Raw genomic sequence first — 23,940 nt, forward strand, 5'->3', positions numbered from 1 at the left:
CAGATTTGCAGGTGATACCACCCTTATGGCAGAAAGTGAAGAACTATAGGACTTCTAGATGAAGGTAAAAGATGAGAGTGAAAAAGCTGGCTTGAAACTCAACATTCAAAAAATGAAGATTATGGCATCCACTTCCATCACTTCATAGCAAATAGATGGTGAAACAATGGAAACAGTGACAGACTTTATTTTCTTGGGCTACAGAATCACTGTAAATGGTGACTGTAGCCATGAAATTAAAAGACGCTTGCTCCTTGGAAGAAAAACTATGACAAGCCTAGACAGCATATTAAAAAGCAGAGACATCACTTTGCTGACAAAGGTCCATATAGTCAAAGCTATGGTTTTTCCAGTAGTCACGTATGGATATTACAGTTGGACCATAAAGAAGGCTGAGTGCCAAAGAATTGATGCTTTTGAACTGTGTTGTTGGAGAAGACTCTTGAGAATCCCTTTGACTGCAAGGAGATCAAACCATTAATCCTAAAGGAAACCAACCCTGAATATTCATTGGAAAGACTGATGTGGAAGCTGAAGCTCCAGTACTTTGGCTATTTGATGTGGAGAACCAACTCATTGGAAGAGACCCTGATACTGGGGAAGTTTGAGGGCAGGAGGAGAAGGGGGTGACAGAGGACAAGGTGGCATCACCCACTCAATGGACATGAATTTGAACAAACTCTGGGAGATGATGCAGGACAGGGAGGCCTGGTGTGCCACAGTTCATGGGGTTGCAAAGAGTCGGACACGATTTAGTGACTGAACAACAGACTACTCAATATAAAAAAATAGATTCAACCAAGACATTTTCAGTATTAGATTATAAACTGTAAAATGTGATTAGGGACAGGCGATGAATATGAGAAATAATTTCTACTAATAGTGAATGAAATTTACTATGTACTGTTTATTAACAGTTTTGTGGATTCTTCTACACATTTGCAAATATCTGTGCATTATGGGGAATATAGCTCTGTCATAGCATAAAAGTCAGTATTTCTTAATGGTAAGAAATACTTTGTTAAAATCTTAATTCCATGCTTACTTTGGAAACTTATTCAGTCTTTCTGAATCTTGATGATTACCTTCTGAAAAATGGATGTTAAAAGTAGAAGAAATTGAATCAGTCAACATTAAACAAGATGCCATTTCCATTTTAAGTATTCAGTGATATTGATCAGGGCAAATGCCCTAAGGTGGAACATTAAAATTTTTTACAAGACTCTCTCTTAGTAGGAGGGAAGGCCGTAGCAAATAACAGGGGCTAAGATCTTGTAGGACCTGCAGAAAAACCTCAAGATTTTGGCTTTATTTATTTAACTGTGATAAAATTGACAAACTGTACTATTTTAACCATTTTTAAGTGTACAATTTAGTGGCCTTACATAAATCACACTGTTGTACAAACATCACCACTGTTTTTCTCCAGATCTTTTCATCATCCCAAACTAAAAGTCCTTATGTATTAAACAATTCCCCAGTCCCCTCTCCCTTAAACCTTGGTACTACTGTTCTACTTTCTGTGTGAATTTGACTCTTCTTGATACCTCTGAATAAGTGGAATTGTACAATATTTGTCCTTTTTGTTTGGTTTATTTCACTTAGCATAATGTCCTTAGGATTTATCCATTTTGCAGCATGTATCAGAATTTCATTTCTTTTTAAGGCTGAATAATATTCCATTCATTATATGTATGTACCACATTTAGTTTATCTGTTTATATGTTGATAGGCATTTGGGATGTTTCTTATCTTTTGGCCATTGTGCATAGTGCTAAATGTAAACTTTGGTGTACAAATGTGTGTTTGAATCCCTGTTTTTAGTTCTTTCAGGCATATACCTTGAAGTGGATTTTTATGTTTAATCTCTTGGGGAACTAGTAAACTGTTTTTCTCTGTGGCTACACTGTTTTACATTCCTACCTGCAATGTATAAGGGTTCTAATTTCTCTAGATTCTTTCCAAAAATGACTTTTATTAAAAATTTTTTTTGATAGCAGTCATCCTAATGGATGTGAAGTGTTTTCTCATTGTGGTTTTGCTTTGCATTTCCCTAGTACAGATCATCTGTTAACATGTGCTTATTGGCCCTTTGTTTGTCTCCTTTGGACAAATGTCTTTTGAAGTCTTCTGCACATTTTATGGTTTTTCTTTAGTTGTTCAGTCGCTCAGTCGTGTCCAACTCTTTGTGACCCTGTGGACTGCAGCACACCAGGATTCCCTGTCCTTCACCATCTTCCGGAGCTTGCTCAAACTCACGTCCATTGAATCGGTGATACCATCCAACCATTGTGTTCTCTGTCATCCCCTTCTCTCCCTGCCTTCAATCTTTCCTAGCATCGGGGTTTTCGCTAATGATAATTCTTGATCCCTTGTTGTTTAGTCACTCAGTCATGTCCAACTCTTTGCAACCCCATGGACTGCAGCATGCTAGGCTTCCCTGTACTTCACTATCTCCTGGAGTTTGCTCAAACTCATGTCCATTGAGTTAATGATGCCATTCAACCATCTTATCGTGTGTCGCCCTCTTCCCCTGTCCTCAATCTTTCCCAGCATATAAGGGTCTTTTCCAATGAGTCTCTTCCAATAGCTCCTTATTAGATAGATAATTTATGAATGCTTTCCCCCATTTTATGGTTTGCCTTTTCACTCTCTTGGTAGTGTTCTTTGATTTACAAAAGTTTTGAATTTTAATAAAGTCCAAGTTATCTATTTTTGCTTTTGTTGTGTGTTTTTGGTACTGTCCAAGAAATCATTGCCAAATCTAAAGTCATGAAGTTTTATCTCTCTGCTTTCTTCTTTTATTTTTAAAACTTCATTTATATAATTTTGGTTGCACTGGGTCTTTGTTGCCACACATGATTTCTCTGATTGTGGCTAGTGGGAGCTACTGTCTAGTTGTGGTGTGTGGGCTTATCGTTGCAGTGGCTTCTCTTGTTGCAGAGCACAGGTCTAGGCACATGGGCTCAGTAGTTGTGGCACACTGGCCTAGTTGTTCCATGGCATGTGGAATTTTCCTGGGCTAGGGATCAAACTTGTGTTCCCTGCACTGACAGCCAAATTCTTATCCCCTGTAGCACCAAGGAAGTCCTTTGGAATGTTTTGGATTGTCAGTTCAAGTAGGGAGATTGACTAATTGCCCCGGCTCCCTTCCATCTGCTGAATGCTGTCTTTGGCATTTAACCATGTAGTAACTTTTACCATTGTTGTTTATTTTGTAGTATAGCTCTGAGTTACACTGTGGTGTTCTTTTATTTCAGCCTAATGGACTCTGTTTAGCATTTCTTGAGGGCAGGTATGCTAGCAGTGAATTCACTCAGCTTTTGTTTTTTTTTGGCACATTTCTTTTGCATTTTTCAAAGATACCTTTACTAGATATAGAATTCTTGGTTGACAGTTTTTTCCACAGCATGTGAAATATGTTATCTCACTCTCTCGTTTCCGTGGTATTTAACTATTTATGTTAATGAAAATCCTGTGTACTTATCATTCTCTTGTTGATTTCAAGCTTTTCTTTGGCTTTTGGCAGTTTAATTATGTTTTGTCTCAGTGTGGATCTCTGTTTATCCTACTTGGAGTTAATTGAGCTTTTTGGAATCCTGTATTTCATGAAATTTGGTAAGTTTTTGGCAATTATTTCTTTAAATATTCTTTCCATTCCTTTTTCTCTATCCTCTCCATCTGTGACTCTCATTATGAATGTGTTGGTAGGCCTGATGGTGTCTTAAAGGTCTCTCGTGCTCTTTTCATTTTTCTTTATCCTATTTTGTTTCAGCGTCTCATACTAGGTAATCTCAATGGGGCTGTGTTTAAGTTTACTGAATTTTTCTTCTCTCTATTCAGATCATCTGTTCAATCTCTATAGTGAGTTTTTCACTATTGTACTTTTTCAGTCCCCAAATTTTATTTGGTTGTGTTTTTTTTAGTTATTTTTCTGAATATTCTTTCCTTGGTAAGACTTGTTTTCCTTTAATTTTTCTTTTCTTCTTCTTTTTTTGCCATGCTGTGAGGTGTGGGGATCTTAGTTCCTTGAACAGGGTTTGAACCTGTGCCCCTGCATTGGGAGTGTGGAGTCTTAACCATTGGGCTGCTAGGGAAGTCCCTCCTTTTTTTTTCTTTTTGTTCATGGTTTTCTTTAACACTGTGAGTATATTTAGGACAGTTGTTTTAACATCTTTGCCTACTAATTCCAGCATCTGGGCTTCCTTAGGGGCAATTCTGTTACTGTCTTCTTTTTCCTCTGTGAATGGGCCCTACTTTCTTATTTCTTTGCATCCTTGTAACTTTTTGTTGAAAATGGACATTTTGAATATTGTAACATGGTAACTTTGGGAAACATTCTTTCTTCTCCACAGGATTTGTTCTTGCTATTTGTTATGGATTGTAGTTTTTGCTTAGGGAATTTTATAACCTATTTTTATTATGACTGTTCTTTGTCACGTGTGGACACTGAAGTGTTTGTTCTGGTAGATTATTCATCGTTAGTGGTTTGACTGAACTTTCCATAAATGCATCAAAGCAAAAAATACAGACAAACTACAAAAAAAGAATACCCCAAATCCAGACAAAACTACTCTCTCAGTCTTTGGAGATTGACTTGGCATTGGGGCACTTCTCAATGCTTGGCCATTTCATTTAAAACTCTTGCCTAGCCCTCCCTGCCTGATTGTGTGGAGGCTAAAGGTCAGCCATAGATGAACACTTATGGCCTTCTGTCTTTTCTGAGCATGTGTCCAGCCCTGGGTGTGTGTGACCTTCCAAATTCCCTGGTATATATAGGAGTTTTTCAGAGTCCCCATTCCTTCCATGTATGTCTTTCTTTCTCCATCCAGCTTTTTCCTTCTCATCCTTTTATGTCTGTCTAGTGTCTGGCCTGCTTGTTATTCCTTGCCCCAGGTGGCTGTGGATAGTATATTTTCCTTTAAATGCTTTGTATAAAGGTTGCTCATCTCAGGAACTTGCTTCTCCTCCTGAGGTGGGTGAAAGAAAGGGAAACCTGTGATGCAGTATGCCTGGTAACCACAAAACAGGTGAGAACACACAACTACCATTCTTTAAGAATAAGGTCCGTATTACTCCTTTTGACATCTGCAGGTTGTGCTAGAATTGTAGGCCACTGTCTTCATGGCCACCACCTAGCTGAGGAGTGAGGCATGGTAGGTGCATAAAATAAAATACCACAGTGCTCTCATTTCAAAGCAGCTTTTTCTATTAAGTGCTCCTCTGGTGGTTGTAATGTTTTGATTACAAGATTCTAGAGTTCCAAAAAAGTTGATTCTGATGATAGTTTTTACCAGCATAATTGTTGCCGTAGTGGAGGGACAGGATTTTGGAGTTACTCACTCCACCATTGTGTATAATGTTGTTCTTGGTCTGTTTGTTTTAATCCCTATGCAATGGCACATTTTCTTTAAAATTAATTTTTTTTAATTGAAGTGTTGGGCTTCTCCAGTAGCTCAGTGGGTAAAGAATCTGCCTGCATTGCAGGAGACACAGGAGATGTGGGTTCGATCTCTCAGTCAGAAAGATCTCTGAGAGAAGGGAATGGCAACCCACTCCAGTATTCTTGCCTGGGAAATCCCATGGACAGGGGAGCCTGGTGGGCTGCAGTCTATGGGATTGAAAAAGATTTGAATACGACTGAGCATGAGCAAGGACAGATGGATAGTTGATTTATAGTGTTGTATTGCTTTCAGGTATATAACAAAATGATTCAGTTATCTATCTATATTTATTTTCAGATTCTTTTCCCATATGGGTAATTACAAAATAATGAGTGTAGTTCCCTGTGCTATAGTAGTGTGTATACATTAATCCCAGACTCCTAATTTATCCCTCCTGCCACATTTTCTTAATAAGTGTAGCTTTTTATGAAGTCTTGATATCTGCTAGGGCATGAATGCCCACATTGTTTGTACTATCTTGGTTGTTCTTGTACTGTTCCATGTTATGTATCTTTTTCTTGTATTTCTAAATGCTTTGATTGGTGTTTAATTCTATTTTGATAAACACTTTAAAGGCCTACTGTGAGCCAAGCATTGTTTTAGATCAACATTTCTCAAACTTGGCATTATAGACATTTTGGTCCACATAATTATTTGTTGTGGGAGGCTGTCCTGTGTGTGTGTGCTGACTCTCTGGCCTCTGCCAATAGATACCAGTAACAACATCCCCCTCCCCACCCTCCACCAGTTGTGACAAGCAAAAATGTTTAAAGATGTCAGATAGTCCCTGTGGGAGGTGGTGGTATGGGGGTGACACAGTCCTCCCATTTGAGAACTGCTATTCTAGATGATAGGGATTCACAGATAATTAATACTGAGCTAAGGGGAGGCGTAAATGGCTGAAATACTCTGTGATATGGTTAAGTATGGATACGAACCAAGAAATGTGGAAGAACAGTAAAAATTGCCATGGAGTTGGGTCTTAAGGCTAGATAGTGATGTTATTTAGGAAGGGAGATGTCCTAGGTGGTAAGAAGTCTAGAGACTTGGTAAAAGGGCGCTTACTTGAGCCTCGAGAGCAGAAAGAAATTGTGTGATTGGAGAGGATATGGGATGTAGACTTGAAGAAAAGGAAGGGAGTTGGGGTCAGATTTGAAAAGGCTTTTCATGCTATTCTGTTTAATTTTTTGTCTTTTCATTATAGAAAACCAAGAAATACTTTAAAGTCTTTAGAGTAATATGTTCAAATTCTTTGAAGCAACAATAATGAAATGATAAAAAGTGTATGGTGAGTGTTAAACTCAAGAAGATAACCCTAAAAAGGGAATGTTTGTACACTGTTGATGGGGATGTAAATTGGTGCAGCTACTATGGAAAACAGTGTTGAGCTTACTTGAAAACTAAAAATAGAACTATCATCCAGCAATTCCACCTTTGAGTATATATCTAGAAAAAAATAAGATGAAAGTGCACATCAGCAGACAGTTCGATTAAGAGGATATGTGTGTGTGCATGTGTGTATGTGATGAAATATTACTCAACCATGTAAAAGGTTGAAGTATGGCCATTTGCAGCAACTTGGATGGACTTACATAATATGATGCTAAGTGAAATAAGTCAGAGAAAGACAAATACTATATGATATGTTTATATGTGGAATCTAAAAAAATAATAATACAAACTAATGTATATAGCAAAAGAGAAAACAGATTCAAACAGAAAACAAATGAGTTGTTACCAATTAGGAGTATGGGATTAACAGATACAAACTACAGTATTTAAAATAGATAACAAAGATATACTATATAGCACAGGGAATTGTATCCATTATCATGTAATAATCTATAATTGAATATAATCTGCAAAACTACTGAATCACTATGCTGTGTACCCTAAACTAACACAATATTGTAAATCAGCTGTTTGTTGTTGTTCAGTCGCTAAGTAGTGTCCGACTCTTTGCGACCCCATGGACTGCGGCATGCCAGGCTCCCCTGTCCTTCACTATCTCCCAGAATTTGCTCAAATTCATGTCTGTTGAGTCAGTGATGCTATCTAACCATCTCATCCTCTGCTGCCCCCTTCTCCTTTTGCCTTCAATTTTTCCTGGTAACAGAGTCTTTTCCAGTGAGTTGGCTCTTCCCATCATGAGGCCAAAGTATTGGAGCTTCAGTTTCAGCACTGGTCCTTCCAGTGAATATCTAGGGTTGATTTCCTTTAGGATTGACTGGTTTGATCTCTTTGCAGTCAAGGGAACTCTCAAGAGTCTTCTCTAGCACCACAATTCAAAAGCATCAGACACTCAGCCTTCTTTATGGTCTGACCCTCAGTAGCCATACATGACTACTGAAAAAACCATAGCAGCTTTGATTATATAGACCTTTGTCAGCAAAATAATGTCTCTGCTATTCAATTTGATGTTTAGGGCTTCTAGGTGGCACTAGTGGTAAAGAACGCGCCTGCTGATGAAAGAGATATGAGAGACCTGGATTCGATTCCTGGGTCAGGAAGATCCCCTGGAGGAGGGCACAGTGACCCACTCTACTATTCTTGCCTAGAGAATCCTATGGACAGAGGAGCCTGGCAGGCTACAGTCCATAGGGTCTCAGAGTCCAACATGACTGAAGTGATTTACCATGCAGGTACAGGTTTGTCATAGCTTTTCTTCCAAGGAGTAAGTGTCTTAATTTCATGGCTGTAGTCATGGTCTGCAGTGATTTTGGAGCCTTAGAAAGTAAAAACTCACTGTTTCAATTTTTTCCCCCTTCTATTTGCCATGAAGTGATGGGACCAGATGCCATGATGCTAGTTTTTTAAATGTTGATTTTCAAGCTAGCTTTTTCACTCTCCTCTTTCACCCTCATCAAGAGGCTCTTTAGTTACTCTTCACTTTCTGCCAGTAGAGTGGTATCATCTGCATATCTGAGGTTGTTGATGCTTCTCCCAGCATCTTGATTCCAGCTTGTGATTCATCCAGCCCAGCATTTTGCATGATGTACTCTGCACAAAAGTTAAATAAGCTGGTGACAATATACAGACTCATCATACTCATTTTCCAATTTTGAACCAGTCCACTGTTCCATGTCCAGTTCTAACTGTTGCTTCTTGACCCATATACAGGTTTCTCAGGAGACAGGTAAGGTGGTCTGGTATTCCCAACTCTTTAAGAATTTTCTACAGTTTGCTGTGATCCACACAGTCAAAGGCTTCAGTGTAGTCAATGAAGCAGAAGTAGATACTTTTCTGGAACTCCCTTGCTTTCTCCATGATCCAATGAATGTTGGCAATTTGATTTTCTAGTTCCTCTGCCTCTTCAAAACCCAACTGGTACATCTGGAAGTTCTTGGATCACATGCTGGTGAAGCCTGGCTTGAAGAATTTTGAGCATACCCTTGTTGGCATGGGAAATGAGCACAGTTGTATGGTAGTTTGAAAATTCTTTGGTATTACCCTTATTTAGGATTAGAGTGAAAACTGACCTAGTCCAGTCCTGTGGCCACTGCTGAGTTTTCCAGATTTGCTTACATAATTGAGTGCAGCACTTTAACAGCATCCTTTTTAAGGATTTGAATTCCAGCTCAGCTGGAATTCCATCACCTCCACTAGCTTTGTCATAGTAAAACTTCCTAAGGCCCACTTGACTTCACACTGCAGGATGTCTGGCTCTAGGTGAGTGATCACACCATCATGGCTATTTGAGTCATTAAGACCTTTTTTTCTATATATGTATTCTGTATTCTTCTGTGTATTCTTGCCACCTGTTTTTTTTTTTTTTTTTTGCTATAAAAATAGTAAGTTTATTGGTTAAGACTATTGTATTTGAAAAGTACCTTCCTTCTGGGATTTTCAGATAAATTTGCAGATATCATTTTATTCATCCACACAGCAGAAACTTTGGAAACCAGAAAAATGGAAAAAAGTATGGCTTTTTGTACATTTAATGCTACACAACCAGCTCAACTATTTCCTCCTTCTGGTGACTCTGAGAATACAAAGGAGTCATTTACTCTCTTTCCTTCTGGCATCACTCCACCTCTTGGGGAAATTTGTGGTAGGTGACTGTAGCTTCTTGGTCATATGATTCCTAGGGACAGGACGGGAATTCAGTGAGGGAGTTTAAAATGTTTCAGATAACTGTCAACATTCCATGGTTGCCACCTCTTTTTAATTTCTTCTGCTTCCATTAGGTCCTTACTGTTTGTGTCCTTTATCATGCCCATCCTTGCATGAAATGTTCCCTGGATATCTCCAATTTTCTTGAAGAGATTATCTAGTCTTTTCCATTCTCTTTTTTCCCTCTATCTCTTTGTATTATTTAAGAAGGCTTTCTTATCTCTCCTTGCTATTCTCTGAAACTTTGCATTCAGTTGGGTAAGTCTTTCCCTTTCTCCCTCCCCTTTCACTTCTCTTCTTTCCTGAGTTATTTGTAAAGCCTTCTCAGACAACCACTTTGCCTTCTCACGTTTCTTTTTCTTTGGAAAAATTTTGGTTGCCACCTCCTGTACAATGTTACGAACCTTCATCCATAGTTCTTTAGACCCTCTGTCTACCAGATCTAACCCCTTGAATGTGTTTTAGTCACCTCCACTGTGTAGTTGTAAGGGATTTAAGTGAAAAGTGAAAGTAAAGTCGCTCAATCGTGTCCGACTCTTTGCGACTCCATGGACTGTAGCCTACGAGACCCCTCCCTCCATGGGATTTTCCAGGCAAGAATACTGGAGTGGGTTGCCATTTCCTTCTCCAGGAGATCTTCCCGACCCAGGGATTGAACCCAGGTCTCCTGCATTGTAAGCAGATGCTTTACCATCTGAGCCATCAGGGAAGTCGCACCTGAATTGCCTAGTGGTTTTCACTACTTTTTTCAAGTTAACTGAATTTTGCAATAAGCAGCTCATGATCCGAGCCATTGTTAGCTCCAGTTCTTGTTTTTGCTGACTGTATAGAGCTTCTCCATCTTTGGCTGCAAAGAACAGTCAGTCTGATTTCGATATTGACCATTTGGTGATGTCCATCTGAGAGTCATCTCTTGAATTCTTGGGAAAGGGTGTTTGCTATGACAGCATGTTCTCTTGGTAAAACTCTGTTAGCCTTTGCCCTGCTTCTCTTCACTCCAAGGCCAAACTTGACTGTTATTCTGAGTATCTCTTGACTTCCTACTTTTGTATTCCAATCTTCTGTGATGAAAAGGCATCATTTTTTGGTGTTAGTTCTAGAAGGTCTTGTAGTTCTTCATAGAACTGGTTAACTTCAGCTTCTTTGGCATTAGCGGTTGAGGCATAGACTTGGATTACTGTGATGTTTAATGGTTTGCCTTGGAAACAAACTGAGATCATTTTGTTGTTTTGCAGATTGCATTTAAGTACTGTATTTCAGACTCTTCTACTCTTCTGCTGACTATGAGGGCTACTTCATTTCTTCTAAGGGATTCTTGCCCATAGCTGTAGATATAATAATGGTCATTTCAAACAAAAACTGAATTAAAAATATTTATTTATTTGGTTGCATTGGGTCTTAATTGCCACATGCCAGCTCTCAGTTGTGGCACATGGATTTAGTTGTCCCAAGGCATGTGCGATCTTAGTTCCTAGATGAGGGATTGAACCCACATTCCCTGAATTGTGGATTCTTAACCACTGGACCACCAGAAAAGTCCTGGTCATCTGAATTAAATTTGCCCATTACCTTTCCATTTTAATTCACTGATTCCTAAGATACTGTTGTTCAATCTTGCCATCTTCTGCTTGACCACATCCAATTTACCTTGCTTCATGTACTTAACATTCTATGTTGCTATGAACTATTGTTGTTTATAGCATGGGACTTTACTTTCACCACCAGACCCATCCATAACTGAACATAGTTTCCACTTTGGCTCAGCCATTTCATTCTTTGTGGAGCTATTGGTAATTGCCCTCCACTTTTCCCCAGTAGCATACTGAACAGCTTCTGACTTGCGGGGCTCATCTTCCCATGTCATACTTTTTTCCCGTTTTAATACTGTCCATACGTGCCCTGAATGGCATGGCTTGTAGCTTCATTGAGTTATGTAAGCCCCTTCGCCACGACAAGGCTGTGATCCATGAAGGAGAGATGGAGATAATAGTACATATTTGAGGTGGTTCTGAGGATTAAATGAGATCATGCATAATAAGCATTTAGAAATAGCACTTGGGAAATAATAGATAGTAACTGTTAGCTATGTTTTTTGTTTATATCAGCATGTGTGTATATTGATCATGCTTGAATCTTCTGTAGGAACACCTAGTGAGGTGTCAGGGCAAGGGACACTTAAATGAATGCCTTGGATGTGTTTATGAAGTGAATTCATAAATAAGCATTAATCCATTTTTAATTGTATATAACCAGAAATGAGTTTAAACTCCAGATTTCTTTCTGTTTTTACTACTGTTGTAAATACTTGTATACAAATTTGAGTCTTTATTGTCTACAGGCCATTATTCTAAGGTATGACCCTGAACTGGGTATTAAAGTAATAGTCTCTATATATTTAACTTCTTTTATTCTGGACAGTTGCAAGCATATTCAAAAGGAAGAAAATAGAACCGTATAAGTACGTGATACCATCTTCAATAGTTATCATCTCATGGTACATGAATTAGTTGAATTTTCTATTTCTGTTTAATACATACTAACCTAAGTACCCCCTCACTGGATTAGTTTTAAACAAATTCTGGATGTCACATTATTGTATTGAAGTTTTTCTAAAAAAACTATACTATGATGTATTTACCTGAAACCAGCTAGTATTTGCAAAAGGACAAGTGGATGCTTTTTTCTTTTGATACTAATACAAAAATCAGGTTGCCTTCCTGACTTCTGTTAGGTGATAGTGTTTTAGATGTTTGGAGTTCATCCATACTTGAAGTTTAGAAGCTAGTATACTCTCACATTATTAAGGTATAAAATTTTCAACATTTTCTTCTGAAATATTTCAGACTTTCAGGAATGATTTTACATATATTCACCACCTAGATTCTACCTTTAACATTTTACTACACTTGTTTTATCACATATTTTCCATGTATCTAACTCTCATGCAGCAATCCATCTTGTTTTTTTACTCATTTCAAAGTAAATTCCAACAATTGGTATAATTGAAGTTCAATTTTTAAAGCTGTTTTTTCAACTTTTTTTCAGATTTCTTTTTGTGTAAACTTTATTTTTGTGAATGATCTGAAATTCTGAATTGTGGCTGCTCATAGTCTCTGTGGTTTCAGTGCTTCTAATTTTGAACTGCTTTCATATACCATGAACCTTTATTAGAATATTTAGGTTATGTACCAATAATTCATATTTAACCAAAACTAAAGTAGCATGAATAATGAGAATTTTGCATATGTGTTTTCACTGGTCTTTAAAAAAATTTATTTTAGGAAATAATTGTGTGTCCCATTGTGGTACATTAAACTGATATGTAATTTTAGTAATCTCTTTTAAAATTTTCCATTTAACAGTTACTGTCAGGGTCAGATCCCCTGGAGGAGGGCACAGCAACCCACTGTAGTATGCTTGCCTGGAGAATTGCCTGGGGTCACTGAGAGTCGGACATGACTCAAGTGACTGAGGGCCATAAGTCACTGTTTCAGTGTTTAGCTGTTTTTCTTTGATCTTGGTGTGTAAATATTGTTTGTTCTCCATATGACTACATGACTCGTGACAGAAAAATCTATTTACCACATTATGAACTTTTTGAATGCTCATAATAGCCATGTGGGGCTTCCTAGGTGGTGCAATGGCAAAGAATTCGCCTGCCAAAGATGCAGGGTATGCCGGTTTGATCCCTGTGTAGGGATGATCCCTTGAAATAGGAAATAGCAACCCACTCCAGTATTCTTGCCTGGAGAATTCCACAGACAGAGGAGCCTGGAGGGCTACAGTCCATGGATTTGCAAAGAGTTGGACACAACTGAACACACACTCAATAGCTAAATAGTAAATGCTGTTGAGCAAATAAATGAGATGATTTGATTTTTTTTTATAAATGAGATAATTTTGTCAATTCATACCTTAAATTTGTTGAAGTTTTTCTTTACCTTTTATTATCAAACTTACTGCATAAAGGACAGAAGGATGTTTTTGCTCTGTGTATATCAAAGTGAAGTATGACGTTTACATTCTAAATACTTCATTAGCATATTTCAGACTTAAATGATTGAATGTAAATAGAAGTAAGAAAAGAGAGTTTTGGAACATGCATATCCCAAATTAATTATAATTTGAAAACATTTCAGATAAGATTATAGTATGAATGAACACCTCTGCATCTATTACATTCCTTTATGAAATCTTCTGTCATGTTTGTTTCAGATTTCTTTTAAAAAAATAAAAACAAAAAACAGCCAAACAAAAAAAGAAATAAAACATTAAAGGTAGAGGTGAGGTCTCATGGAATTTTAAATACTTTCTACATAATATATATGTATACATACATGTAGATAAGTTTCTACATATCCTTAACCAGAAACATTATTTAGAATTTTTTAGCTTTATAGGTTATTTAAGTGATAGGATATAGCACATATGATTTTCTTTTCCATTTATTTTTATTAGTTGGAGGCTAATTACTTTACAATATTGTAGTGGTTTTTGCCATACATTGACATGAATTAGCTATGGATTTACATGTGTTCCCCATCCCGATCCCCCCTCCTACCTCCCGCTCCATCCCATCTCTCTGGGTCTTCCCAGTGCCAGCCCTGAGCACTTGTCTCATGCATCCAACCTGGACTGGCGATCTGTTTCACACTTGATAATATACATGTTTCGATGCTATTCTCTCAGAACATCCCACCCTCGCCTTCTCCCATAGAGTCCAAAAATTTGTTCTATACATCTGTGTCTCTTTTTCTGTCTTGCATAAAGGGTTATCATTACCATCTTTCTAAATTCCATATATATGTGTTAGTATACTGTATTGGTGTTTATCTTTCTGGCTTACTTCACTCTGTATAATGGGCTCCAGTTTCATCCATCTCATTAGAACTGATTCAAATGTATTTTTAATGGCTGAGTAATATTCCATTGTGTATATGTACCACAGCTTTCTGGATATAGCAGATATGATTTTGCAACTTTGTTTTTTTGGTTCAGTATTTTGGGGATTTTGAGGTAGCTTTAGATATACACTGTTCAGTACAATAGCTATTAACTGTCTGTGGCTATTGAGCACCTGAAATGTGGCCAGTGTGCATTGAGATGTGCTGGAAGTGTATTTGCACACAGGATTGAAGACTTATTATGAAAAAAAGTAAAATATCTCATTACTAATTATTTTATATTATATATTGAAATGATAATTTGGATATATTGGACTAAATAAGATTAAAATTAATTTCACCTGCATTTTAAAAAATATGATTTCTGCTGCTAAAATGTCATAAAGTCATAAAATGCTTTTTCATGCTAAAGTCATAAAAATATGACTTCAGTTATGTCCGACTCTGTGTGACCCCATAGACGGCAGCCCACCAGGCTCCTCTGTCCCTGGGATTCTCCAGGCAAGAATACTGGAGTGGTTTACCATTTCCTTCTCCAAAATGGCTTCTAGAAAATTTTAAAGTATATTTCTGGCTTATATTATATCTCTGTTGAACAACACTGATCTAGATTGCTTGTTTTTCATTTCATTAGTTTTGAGTTGAATGGGTATACTACAATCTATCTGTATACCATTGGTGGATATTCAGAATGTTTTTCTAATTTGATACTGTTAAAAAATGTTACTGAGAACATTCTTAAATGTTTCTCTGCACATGTGCTAGAGCTTCTTTAGGAGGTCAGTTCTATTTTCTTTTTCTTTTTTTTTTCCCATTTATTTTTATTAGTTGGAGGCTAATTACTTTACAATATTGTAGTGGTTTTTGCCATACATTGACATGAATCAGCCATGGTTTTACATGTGTTCCCCATCTTGAACCCCCCTCCCACCTCCCTCCCCATCCCATCTCTCTGGTTCTATTTTTTATTATAAGATAATTGCCAAATTGGTATCCATAATGGTTTTACTAATTTACACTTCCACTGGCAATTTGAGAATTTTCTTAATATTTCTACATCCTGGCCAATGTGTTTTTATAGACAATTTTAGCTTAACCCTTAAATTAACAGCTTAAGCAAGCACTGGTAATTCTTTTAAGTTTCTCTTAGTGAATCTTTTGTAATAGTTGGTGCACGTAGCCCTTTTTTCTGTACTACTTATGTTCTGAGTAAATAAAATTTTTAAAATTTAGCAGCCTTAATACAGACCCTATTAGTAGGCAGCTGCAGTTCTTGCAACAAAAGCATATCTATCTTTTTAAGTGCTGTTAGCTTGAGAAAAAGCTTCTGGCATCTTTCTTTACATGATGGGATACTATACTGACATTAAAAATTGTTTTAGAAAATAATAATGCAGAAGATTATTCACTGTATATTAATGGAAAGGAAAGGTTGCAAAACAGTAAAGTAACCATTCAATTTTGTTAAAAAAATACCCCAACATGTATGCTAACATTAGCTGACATTATATTGTGTACTTTGCACTTCTTTATATTCCATTTTCTCTAGTGGACTTATTAGGGACAGAGGATGTGGAGGGTGTCCTTAGCAACAATAAGCTAAAACTTCCATGCCTGGAATAATATTATAGGTTAGAGAGAGTGACTAAATGTGCTGTAATCGTTCCCATTTTAAATATTAAATATCAGGCTTTCCTTAAGGTACAAATGGAGCCAAACTATATTATTCTTTACCTGTTGTTTTTTCAACATTAGAGAAACTTTTCCAAGAATTAGAAATTGTCGTTTAACTTCAGTAAGAAGTCTATTTGCATTTGATGTTTTCTACTCTTGGGGAAAGGAAATAGTGGAAAATGGATTAATCTTCAATCCTTTGGAATAAAATTTAGACGGTTTGAGCTCTGGTCTCAGATTAGTTTCATTTGGAATTACCTGATAAAAGGTTAGATTTGGGTTCAAAGCCAGTTCTGTAACCTTTGAAAAGTTAGCAACAACCAAGTTGTTTTTTTCACTTATGCACTGAACATGGTAATACCTACATGAAAATCTTTATCAGCTGTCTAGCATAGTGTAAACACTTAATAAAATTGAGTTGCTTTATCTCTTCCTTTTCTGTTTTTCAGAGTGGATGCGTTTAATAGCTGGAGACAGAATTGATTAGGTATCAATTTCATGAAAAGAACTATGAATAGTTTTGATGTACATATCAAAAAATAGAGAAGTTACCATGTAAGTTGATTCTGATTTTTCATACCTTCCCCCTCAGGTATCTATCACCTGGAGTATTGAGTTCATTACATTCTAATGATAAGCCAAACACTGTGTTTTCAAAGATGATCTCATCTGTTTATATATCTTTTGCTTCTGGAATGATAGCTTTGCTCTTGTAAGAAAGTTAATGCTATCTCAGACCTTAATCAGCAGTTATAAAAATTCCTTTTAGCTAGTTCTTGCATTGTAGATTTTATCTGATTCCATTTTTATTGATTAGGAACATAAGCTACATCTGTTTTTATTGATTAGGAACATAAGCTATATACTTTATCTGGAGGGATTTGCTATGACTCCCCCAGAATTGAGTAGGGGCCCACAAACTAAATGATTGCCCTAGTAGGTTGTAGATGGATTTTGTTAAAGCACTGAGTATTTAGTTATAGATACAGAAGTGTGTATGTGGCTTTGTCTTTTCTCAGAAAACCTAAATTTTGTTTTTCTCCTCTTTCCTTTTACCAAAAGAGAAATGAAAATTTTATTTAAACTAAGTTTAAGTATTGTTTGCATTATAATATATAGGGATATAGATTCACTCTGATTCAAGTTCTAGGGGAAAATAGGTTTTGTTACAATGGGCAAAGTAAAATGGCATTTCTGCTTTATCAGAGGATAGTTTGTATTTTATCCTATTTAAATCTAAATTCATTCCCTTTGGGCTAAAATATACTTCATCTTGATAAAAACCTTCCAAAGGTTTCTTCTTTTGAAAGATTTTAGTATGTTTTTGTTAGAAAATACAGTGATACTTGTACTTATTTTTCTGTTACAGTGAATAGAATATATTGAATTTGAATAGATGTACCTTGAGTGGGGTAAATTTAAGCTTTTCAAATATTTATGCATATTTCTCATCTTCAGTTGTTCTTTATTTTCCCTTCATTCTGTATAAAAGCATTACAATTTTCACTTTTATTACAGGAAACATCCATGGTTCAGTGTTTGTTTTCCGAGGTATCCATCAGGAAATTCCTGATTCTATAGCAAAATTTGCTTTTCAAAATAGAGGTTAGCAGGTATTGGAAACAAGGTTAAGAGTTTTAACTCTGAAGGAACCTATATAAAAATTAGGTGGAAAATAATTACACATACTAGAGATTTAAAAGTATTAGGGAATTCACAGTTATAAGCATGTTTCCCCTTTCTTCCATAGATTATTCCTGGGAATTTAACAGCCTTTTTTTTGCCATTAGAGTTTGAATTCCTTAAGGTCATGTCTTATGTATTTATTTTTTATTGCAGTACTAAGTACTCAGAATAAATATATTCAGCATTTGGTAAATATTATAAAATGAAATAAGTGAATCTTATTCCTCATGAGTAAAAAGTGAAGTCTGACTTGATTTATGTTTAAAACTCTTTATGTCAGTTTGGGAAGAGTTTAAATGGAAGTTTTTTAGGCAAGAAGTATTTCTGAAGCTAACCTGAATTATCTTTGTACTTTTAATATATCTTGTTTTTGGACTCAAAAGAATGTCTTCTATTTTACTAGTGCCTTGTTTGTTGTAGTGCATTTTGGATACTGGTTTTCAGAAAAATAAAATTTGTTTCATAAGATAATTATTCTATGGTGTCAGTGATAGATATGACCTGTCATCTCATATACTTAATTTTTATATCCTTAGATTGCTGGGAGGCCTGAATGGTTTCTTGAGATGATATAAAAGAGATACATGTGTTATTTCCTGTTTCAGTATTTTTTGTACGCCTCCCTTTTTTTGGCAAAGTAACATTATATGTGCTACTGTGGGCAAGAATCCCTTAGAAGGAATGGAGTAGCCATCATAGTCAACAAAAGAGTCCAAAATGCAGTACTTGGATGCAATCTCAAAAACGACAGAATGATTTCTGTTCGTTTCCAAGGCAAACCATTCAATATCACAGTAATCCAAGTCTATGCCCCCAACCAGTAATACTGAAGAAGTTGAAGATGAATGGTTCTGTGAAGACCTACAAGACCTTCTAGAACTGACACCCAAAAAAGATGTCCTTTTCATTATAGGGGACTCGAATACAAAAGTAGGAAGTCAAGAAATACCTGGAATAACAGGCAAATTTGGCCTTGGAGTACAGAATGAAGGGCAATGGCTAATAGAGTTTTGCCAAGAGAACGTGCTGGTCATAGCAAACACCCTCTTCCAAAAACACAACACAAGACTACACATCACCAGATGGTCAATACCAAAATCAGATTCATTATATTCTTTGCAGCCAAAGATGGAGAAACTCTATACAGTCAACAAAAACAAGACCAGGAGCTGACTGTGGCTCAGATCATGAACTCCTTCTTGCCAAATTCAAGATTTAAATTGAAGAAAGTAGTGAAAACCACTAGACCATTCAGGTATGAACTAAATCAGATCCCTTAGAATTATACAGTGGAAGTGAGAAATAGATTCAGGGGATTAGATCTGATAGACAGAGTGCCAGAAGAACTATGGATGGAGGTTTGTGACATTGTACAGGAGGCAGTGATCAAGACCATCCCCAAGAAAAAGAAATATAGAAAGGCAAAATGGTTGTCTGAGGAGGCCTTACAAATAGCTGTGAAAAGAAGAGAAGGAAAAGGCAAAGGAGAAAAGGAAAGATATACCCATTTGAATGCAGAGTTCCAAAGAATAGCAAGGAGAGATAAGAAAGCCTTCCTCAGTGATCAATGCAAAGAAATAGAGGAAAACAATAGATTGGGAAAGACTAGAGATCTCTTCAAGAAAATAAGAGATACCAAGGGAACATTTCATGCAAAGATGGGCTCAAAAAAGGACAGAAATGGTATGGACCTAACAGAAGCAGAAGATATTAAGAAATGGCAAGAATACACAGAAGAACTATACAAAAAAGATCTTCACAACCCAGATAATCACGATGGTGAGATCAACCTAGAGGCAGACATCCTGGAATGTGAAGTCAAGTGGGCCTTAGGAAGCATCACTACGAACAAAGCTAGTAGAGATGATAGAATTCCAGTTGAGCTATTTCAAATCCTAAAAGATGATGCTGTGAAAATGCTGTGCTCAGTATGCAAGCAAATTTTGAAAACTCAGCAGTGGCCACAGGACTGGAAAAGGTCAGTTTTCATTCCAATCCCAAAGAAAGGCAATGCTAAAGAATGTTCGAAAACCACACAACTGCATTCATCTCACACACTGTCAAAGTAATGCTCAAAATTCTCCAAGCCAGACTCAACAGTATGTGGACTGTGAACTTCCTGATGTTCAAGCTGGATTTAGAAAAGGCAGAAGAACCAGAGATCAAATTGCCAACATCCGTTGGATCATTGAAAAAGCGAGAGAGTTCCAGAAAAACATGTACTTCTGCTTTATTGAGTACTCCAAAACCTTTGATTGTGTGGACCACAACAAACTGTGGAAAATTCTGAAAGAGATGGGAATACCAGACCACCTGACCTGCCTCTTGAGAAATCTTTATGCAGGCCAGAATTCAATAGTTAGAACTGGACATGGAACAACAGATCGGTTCCAGGTAAGGAAAGGACTGGTTCCAGATAGGGAAAGGAGTATGTCAAGGCTGTCTATTGTCACCCTGCTTATTTAACTTATATGCAGAGTACATCATGAGAAACACTGGGCTGGAGGAAGCACAAGCTGGAATCAAGATTGCCGGGAGAAATACCAGTAAGCTCAGATATGCAGATGACACCTTTATGGCAGAAAGCGAAGAAGAATTAAAGAACCTCTTGATGAAAGTGAAAGAAGAGAGTGAAAAAGTTGAAAGCTCAACATTCAAAAAACTAAGATCATGGCATCTGGTTCTATCACGTCATGGCAAATAGAAACAATGGAAACATGGGAAACAGTGACAGACTTTATTTTTGGGGGCTCCAGAATCACTGCAGCGATGAAATTAAGAGACACTTGCTCCTTGGAAGAAAAGCTGTGACCAACCTAGACAGCATGTTAAAAAGCAGAGACTGTTAGTTTCCTAGCAAAAGTCTGCCTAGTCAGGGCTATGGTTTTTCCAGTAGTCATGTGTAGATGTGAGAGTTGGACTATAAAGAAAGCTGAGCGCCAAAGAATTGATGCTTTTGAACTGTGGTGTTGGAGAGGACTCTTGAGAGTCCCTTGGACTGCAAGGAGATCCAACCAGTCCATCCTAAAGGAAATCAGTCCTGAATATTCATCAGAAGGACTGATGCTGAAGCTGAATCTCTAATACGTTGGCCACCTGTTGCAAAGAACTGACTCATTTGAAAAGACCCTGATGCTGGAAAAGATTGAAGGCGGGAGGAGCAGGTGACAACAGAGGATGAGATGGTTGGATGGCATCACCGAGTCTATGGACATGAGTTTGAGTGAGCTCTGGAGTTGGTGATGGACAGAGAAGCCTGGTGTGCTCTAGTCTATGGGGTCGCAGAGTCAGACATGACTGAGCAACTGAACTGAATAAGAGTGTGTTGTATTCCCAGACGTTCTTCAAGGATAAGATATTAATATTTCCAAAGCTTCAGGAGAAGCATGTGGCCTTAAAAAATTGATCTTTTAGAGGATACCTAGAGGAATGTCTGAAGAATTAAGAGGGAAGATAGCATTTAATTCCCTTATTTGTGGCACAAGATCTTTACCAGACTGTTTGATAACATTGATCCTTCATATGTCCCACTATAAAATTACTATTAAAAATTAATCTTGAAAGAATAATAAAATAATAAGATTCAGGTAGGATTCAAGACCAAAAATGTCTTATCATAGAGAATAGAGATTGTAAAACCATATTGTAAAACCTTGTGCTCTGTGTGTACATAAAGTATGGACACTTGGTTTTTTTTCTTAATACTAAATGTGGAATTTTTCATAAAGCAGAGCTTCACGAAAGGCTTGATATTCTAGTGTGAGATCCTGGGTAGAGGAAACTTGTGCTTTTTCTACCTCATTTTTAATATAGTCAATCCTTGTTCACTGCTACTTGGCCTCAAAAGCACCAAAGTAATTATCTAGTTTGACAGGTATAGTTTAAAAAAGGTATAGTTGAGAGATTTATTTTAATTTCTGTTTCCATCCCATAGTTTTATAATCTGTGCTGAACCAAAAAATTCAAGCATTAACGGATTGATTACTTTCTAATCACTGCTTTTAAAGCTAAAGAAATAGAATTAATATCCTCAGATCATGTTAAAACTTCTAGTGAGTCAGTTTTTTTCCTAGTTTTTGTTCAGGGTAAAAATTATATGAAAGGTCTAAATTCTAGTGTAATTGCTGTTAGAAGATCTCTAAACAACTCAGTCAATGTCCAAGTCACTTTTTAAAAAATAACAAATTTATTGATATAAATCACATACCACAGTCCATTCATTTAAATAGTACAGTTTGGTGGTTTTAGTGTACTGTCAGATCTGTATAGCCTTCACTACAATATTCATCACTTTAACAGAAATCCTCTACCAATTAGTAGTTTACTCTTCATTTTCCCTTATATCCCTACCCCAGTTCCTGTCAACCACTGTTTTACTTTCTATCACTATGGATTTGTGTATTTTGAACATTTCCTATGAAAAGAACCATACAGGATGTGATCTTTCATGACTGAACACATTAATTTAACATATTTTCAAGGTATATCCATATTGTAGCATGACTCAGAACTTTATTCATTAATATTGCTGAAAAATATTCATTTATTTAATGGATATTTGGTTTCTATTTTTTGGTTATTATGAATCATGCTGCTGTGAACAAATGCATATAAATTTTTGTATGTTTGACTTTCTGAGGAGCTGTCAAAACTTTTTCAGTTTTGTATTATTTCACAAATAGTCTAGTGCTTATCTGTTTTATATTTACATCAGCAGTGTGTGAGGGTTCCAATGCTCCACATCCTCACTAATAACCTCCTAATATCTTTTAAATCTTTTAAATGATACCCATTCTTGTGGGTGTGAAGTAGGATCTTGTGTTTATTTTTACTGTGGTAAAGTATACATATTATGATATTTATCATTTTTTTTTGATATTTATCATTTTAACCATTTGTAAATTTGCAATTCAGTGGCATTAAATACATTGACAATATGTAACAGTCACTACCATCTACCCAGAACTCCATCATTCCCCCAAAAAAGCTCTGTACCCATCTTGATACTGTCATTAGTAAATGGTGCTGTGTCCATTGAATATCTCCATGTGAAAGAAAGAAGGTTGAACTGTTACCTTACACCATGTACAACTAAAAATGAAACAAATACCTAAATTTCAGAGCTAAAACTGTAAAACTCTTAGAAAACGTAAGGGCCTTGAATTTGTCTATTCCATTCCATTCAATCGCTCAGTTGTGTCTGACTCTTTGCGACCCCATGAACCGCAGCATGCCAGGCCTCCCTGTCCATCACAAACTCCTGGAGTCTACGCAAACCCATGTCCATGAGTCGGTGATGCCATCCAACCATCTCATCCTCTGTCGTCCCCTTCTCCTCCTGCCCCCAATCCCTCCCAGCATCAGGGTCTTTTCTAATGAATCAGCTCTTCGCATCAGGTGGCCAAAGTATTGGAATTTCAGCTTCGACATCAGTCCTTCCAATGAACACCCGGGACTGATATGCTTTAGGATGGACTGGTTGGATCTCCTTGCAGTCCAAGAGATTCTCAAGAGTCTTCTCCAACACCACAGTTCAAAAGCATCAACTCTTCGGCGCTCAGTTTTCTTTATAGTCCAACTCTCACATCCATACATGACTCCTGTAAAAACCATAGCCTTGACTAGACGGACCTTGTGGACAAAGTAATGTCTCTGCTTTTTAATATGCTGTCTAGGTTGGTCATAACTTTCCTTCCAAGGAGTAAGCGTCTTTTAATTTCCTTGCTGCAGTCACCATCTGCAGTGATTTTAGAGCCCCCCAAAATAAAGTCAGCCACCATTTCCACTGTTTCCCCATCTATTTGCCATGAAGTGTTGGAACCAGATGCCATGATCTTAGTTCTCTGAATGTTGAACTTTAAGCCAACTTTTTCACTCTCCTCTCTTTCACTTTCATCAAGAGGTTCTTTAGTTCTTATTCACTTTCTGCTACAAGGGTGGTGTCATCTGCATATCTGAGGTTATTGATATTTCTCCTGGCAATCTTGATTCCAGCTTGTGCTTCCTCCAGCCCAGTGTTTCTCATGATGTACTCTGCATATAAGTTAAATAAGCAGGGTGACATACACAGCCTTGACGTACTCCTATTTCTATTTGGAGCCAGTCTGTTTTAACTGTTT

At 36.9% G+C, this 23,940-nt stretch overlaps 1 protein-coding gene across 10 annotated transcripts in view; it reads left to right on the forward strand.

The window, feature by feature from the left end:
- Positions 1-23,940, forward strand: part of ATRX (ATRX chromatin remodeler) — a 264,397-nt gene that overhangs the window by 14,251 nt on the left and 226,206 nt on the right. For 6 of the 10 annotated variants that reach the window (XM_043459555.1, XM_043459560.1, XM_043459557.1 and 3 more), the window contains one exon: positions 16,585-16,690. The exons of the other annotated variants lie outside the window; for them this stretch is intronic. In XM_043459555.1, the coding sequence (XP_043315490.1) occupies positions 16,659-16,690 (32 nt within the window). In that variant the 5' untranslated portion in view covers positions 16,585-16,658. The remainder of the gene's footprint in view (positions 1-16,584; positions 16,691-23,940) is intronic. 10 annotated transcript variants of the gene reach the window in all.

This window comes from Cervus canadensis, chromosome X (genome assembly GCF_019320065.1).
Source record: "Cervus canadensis isolate Bull #8, Minnesota chromosome X, ASM1932006v1, whole genome shotgun sequence".
Taxonomy (NCBI): Eukaryota; Metazoa; Chordata; class Mammalia; order Artiodactyla; family Cervidae; genus Cervus; species Cervus canadensis.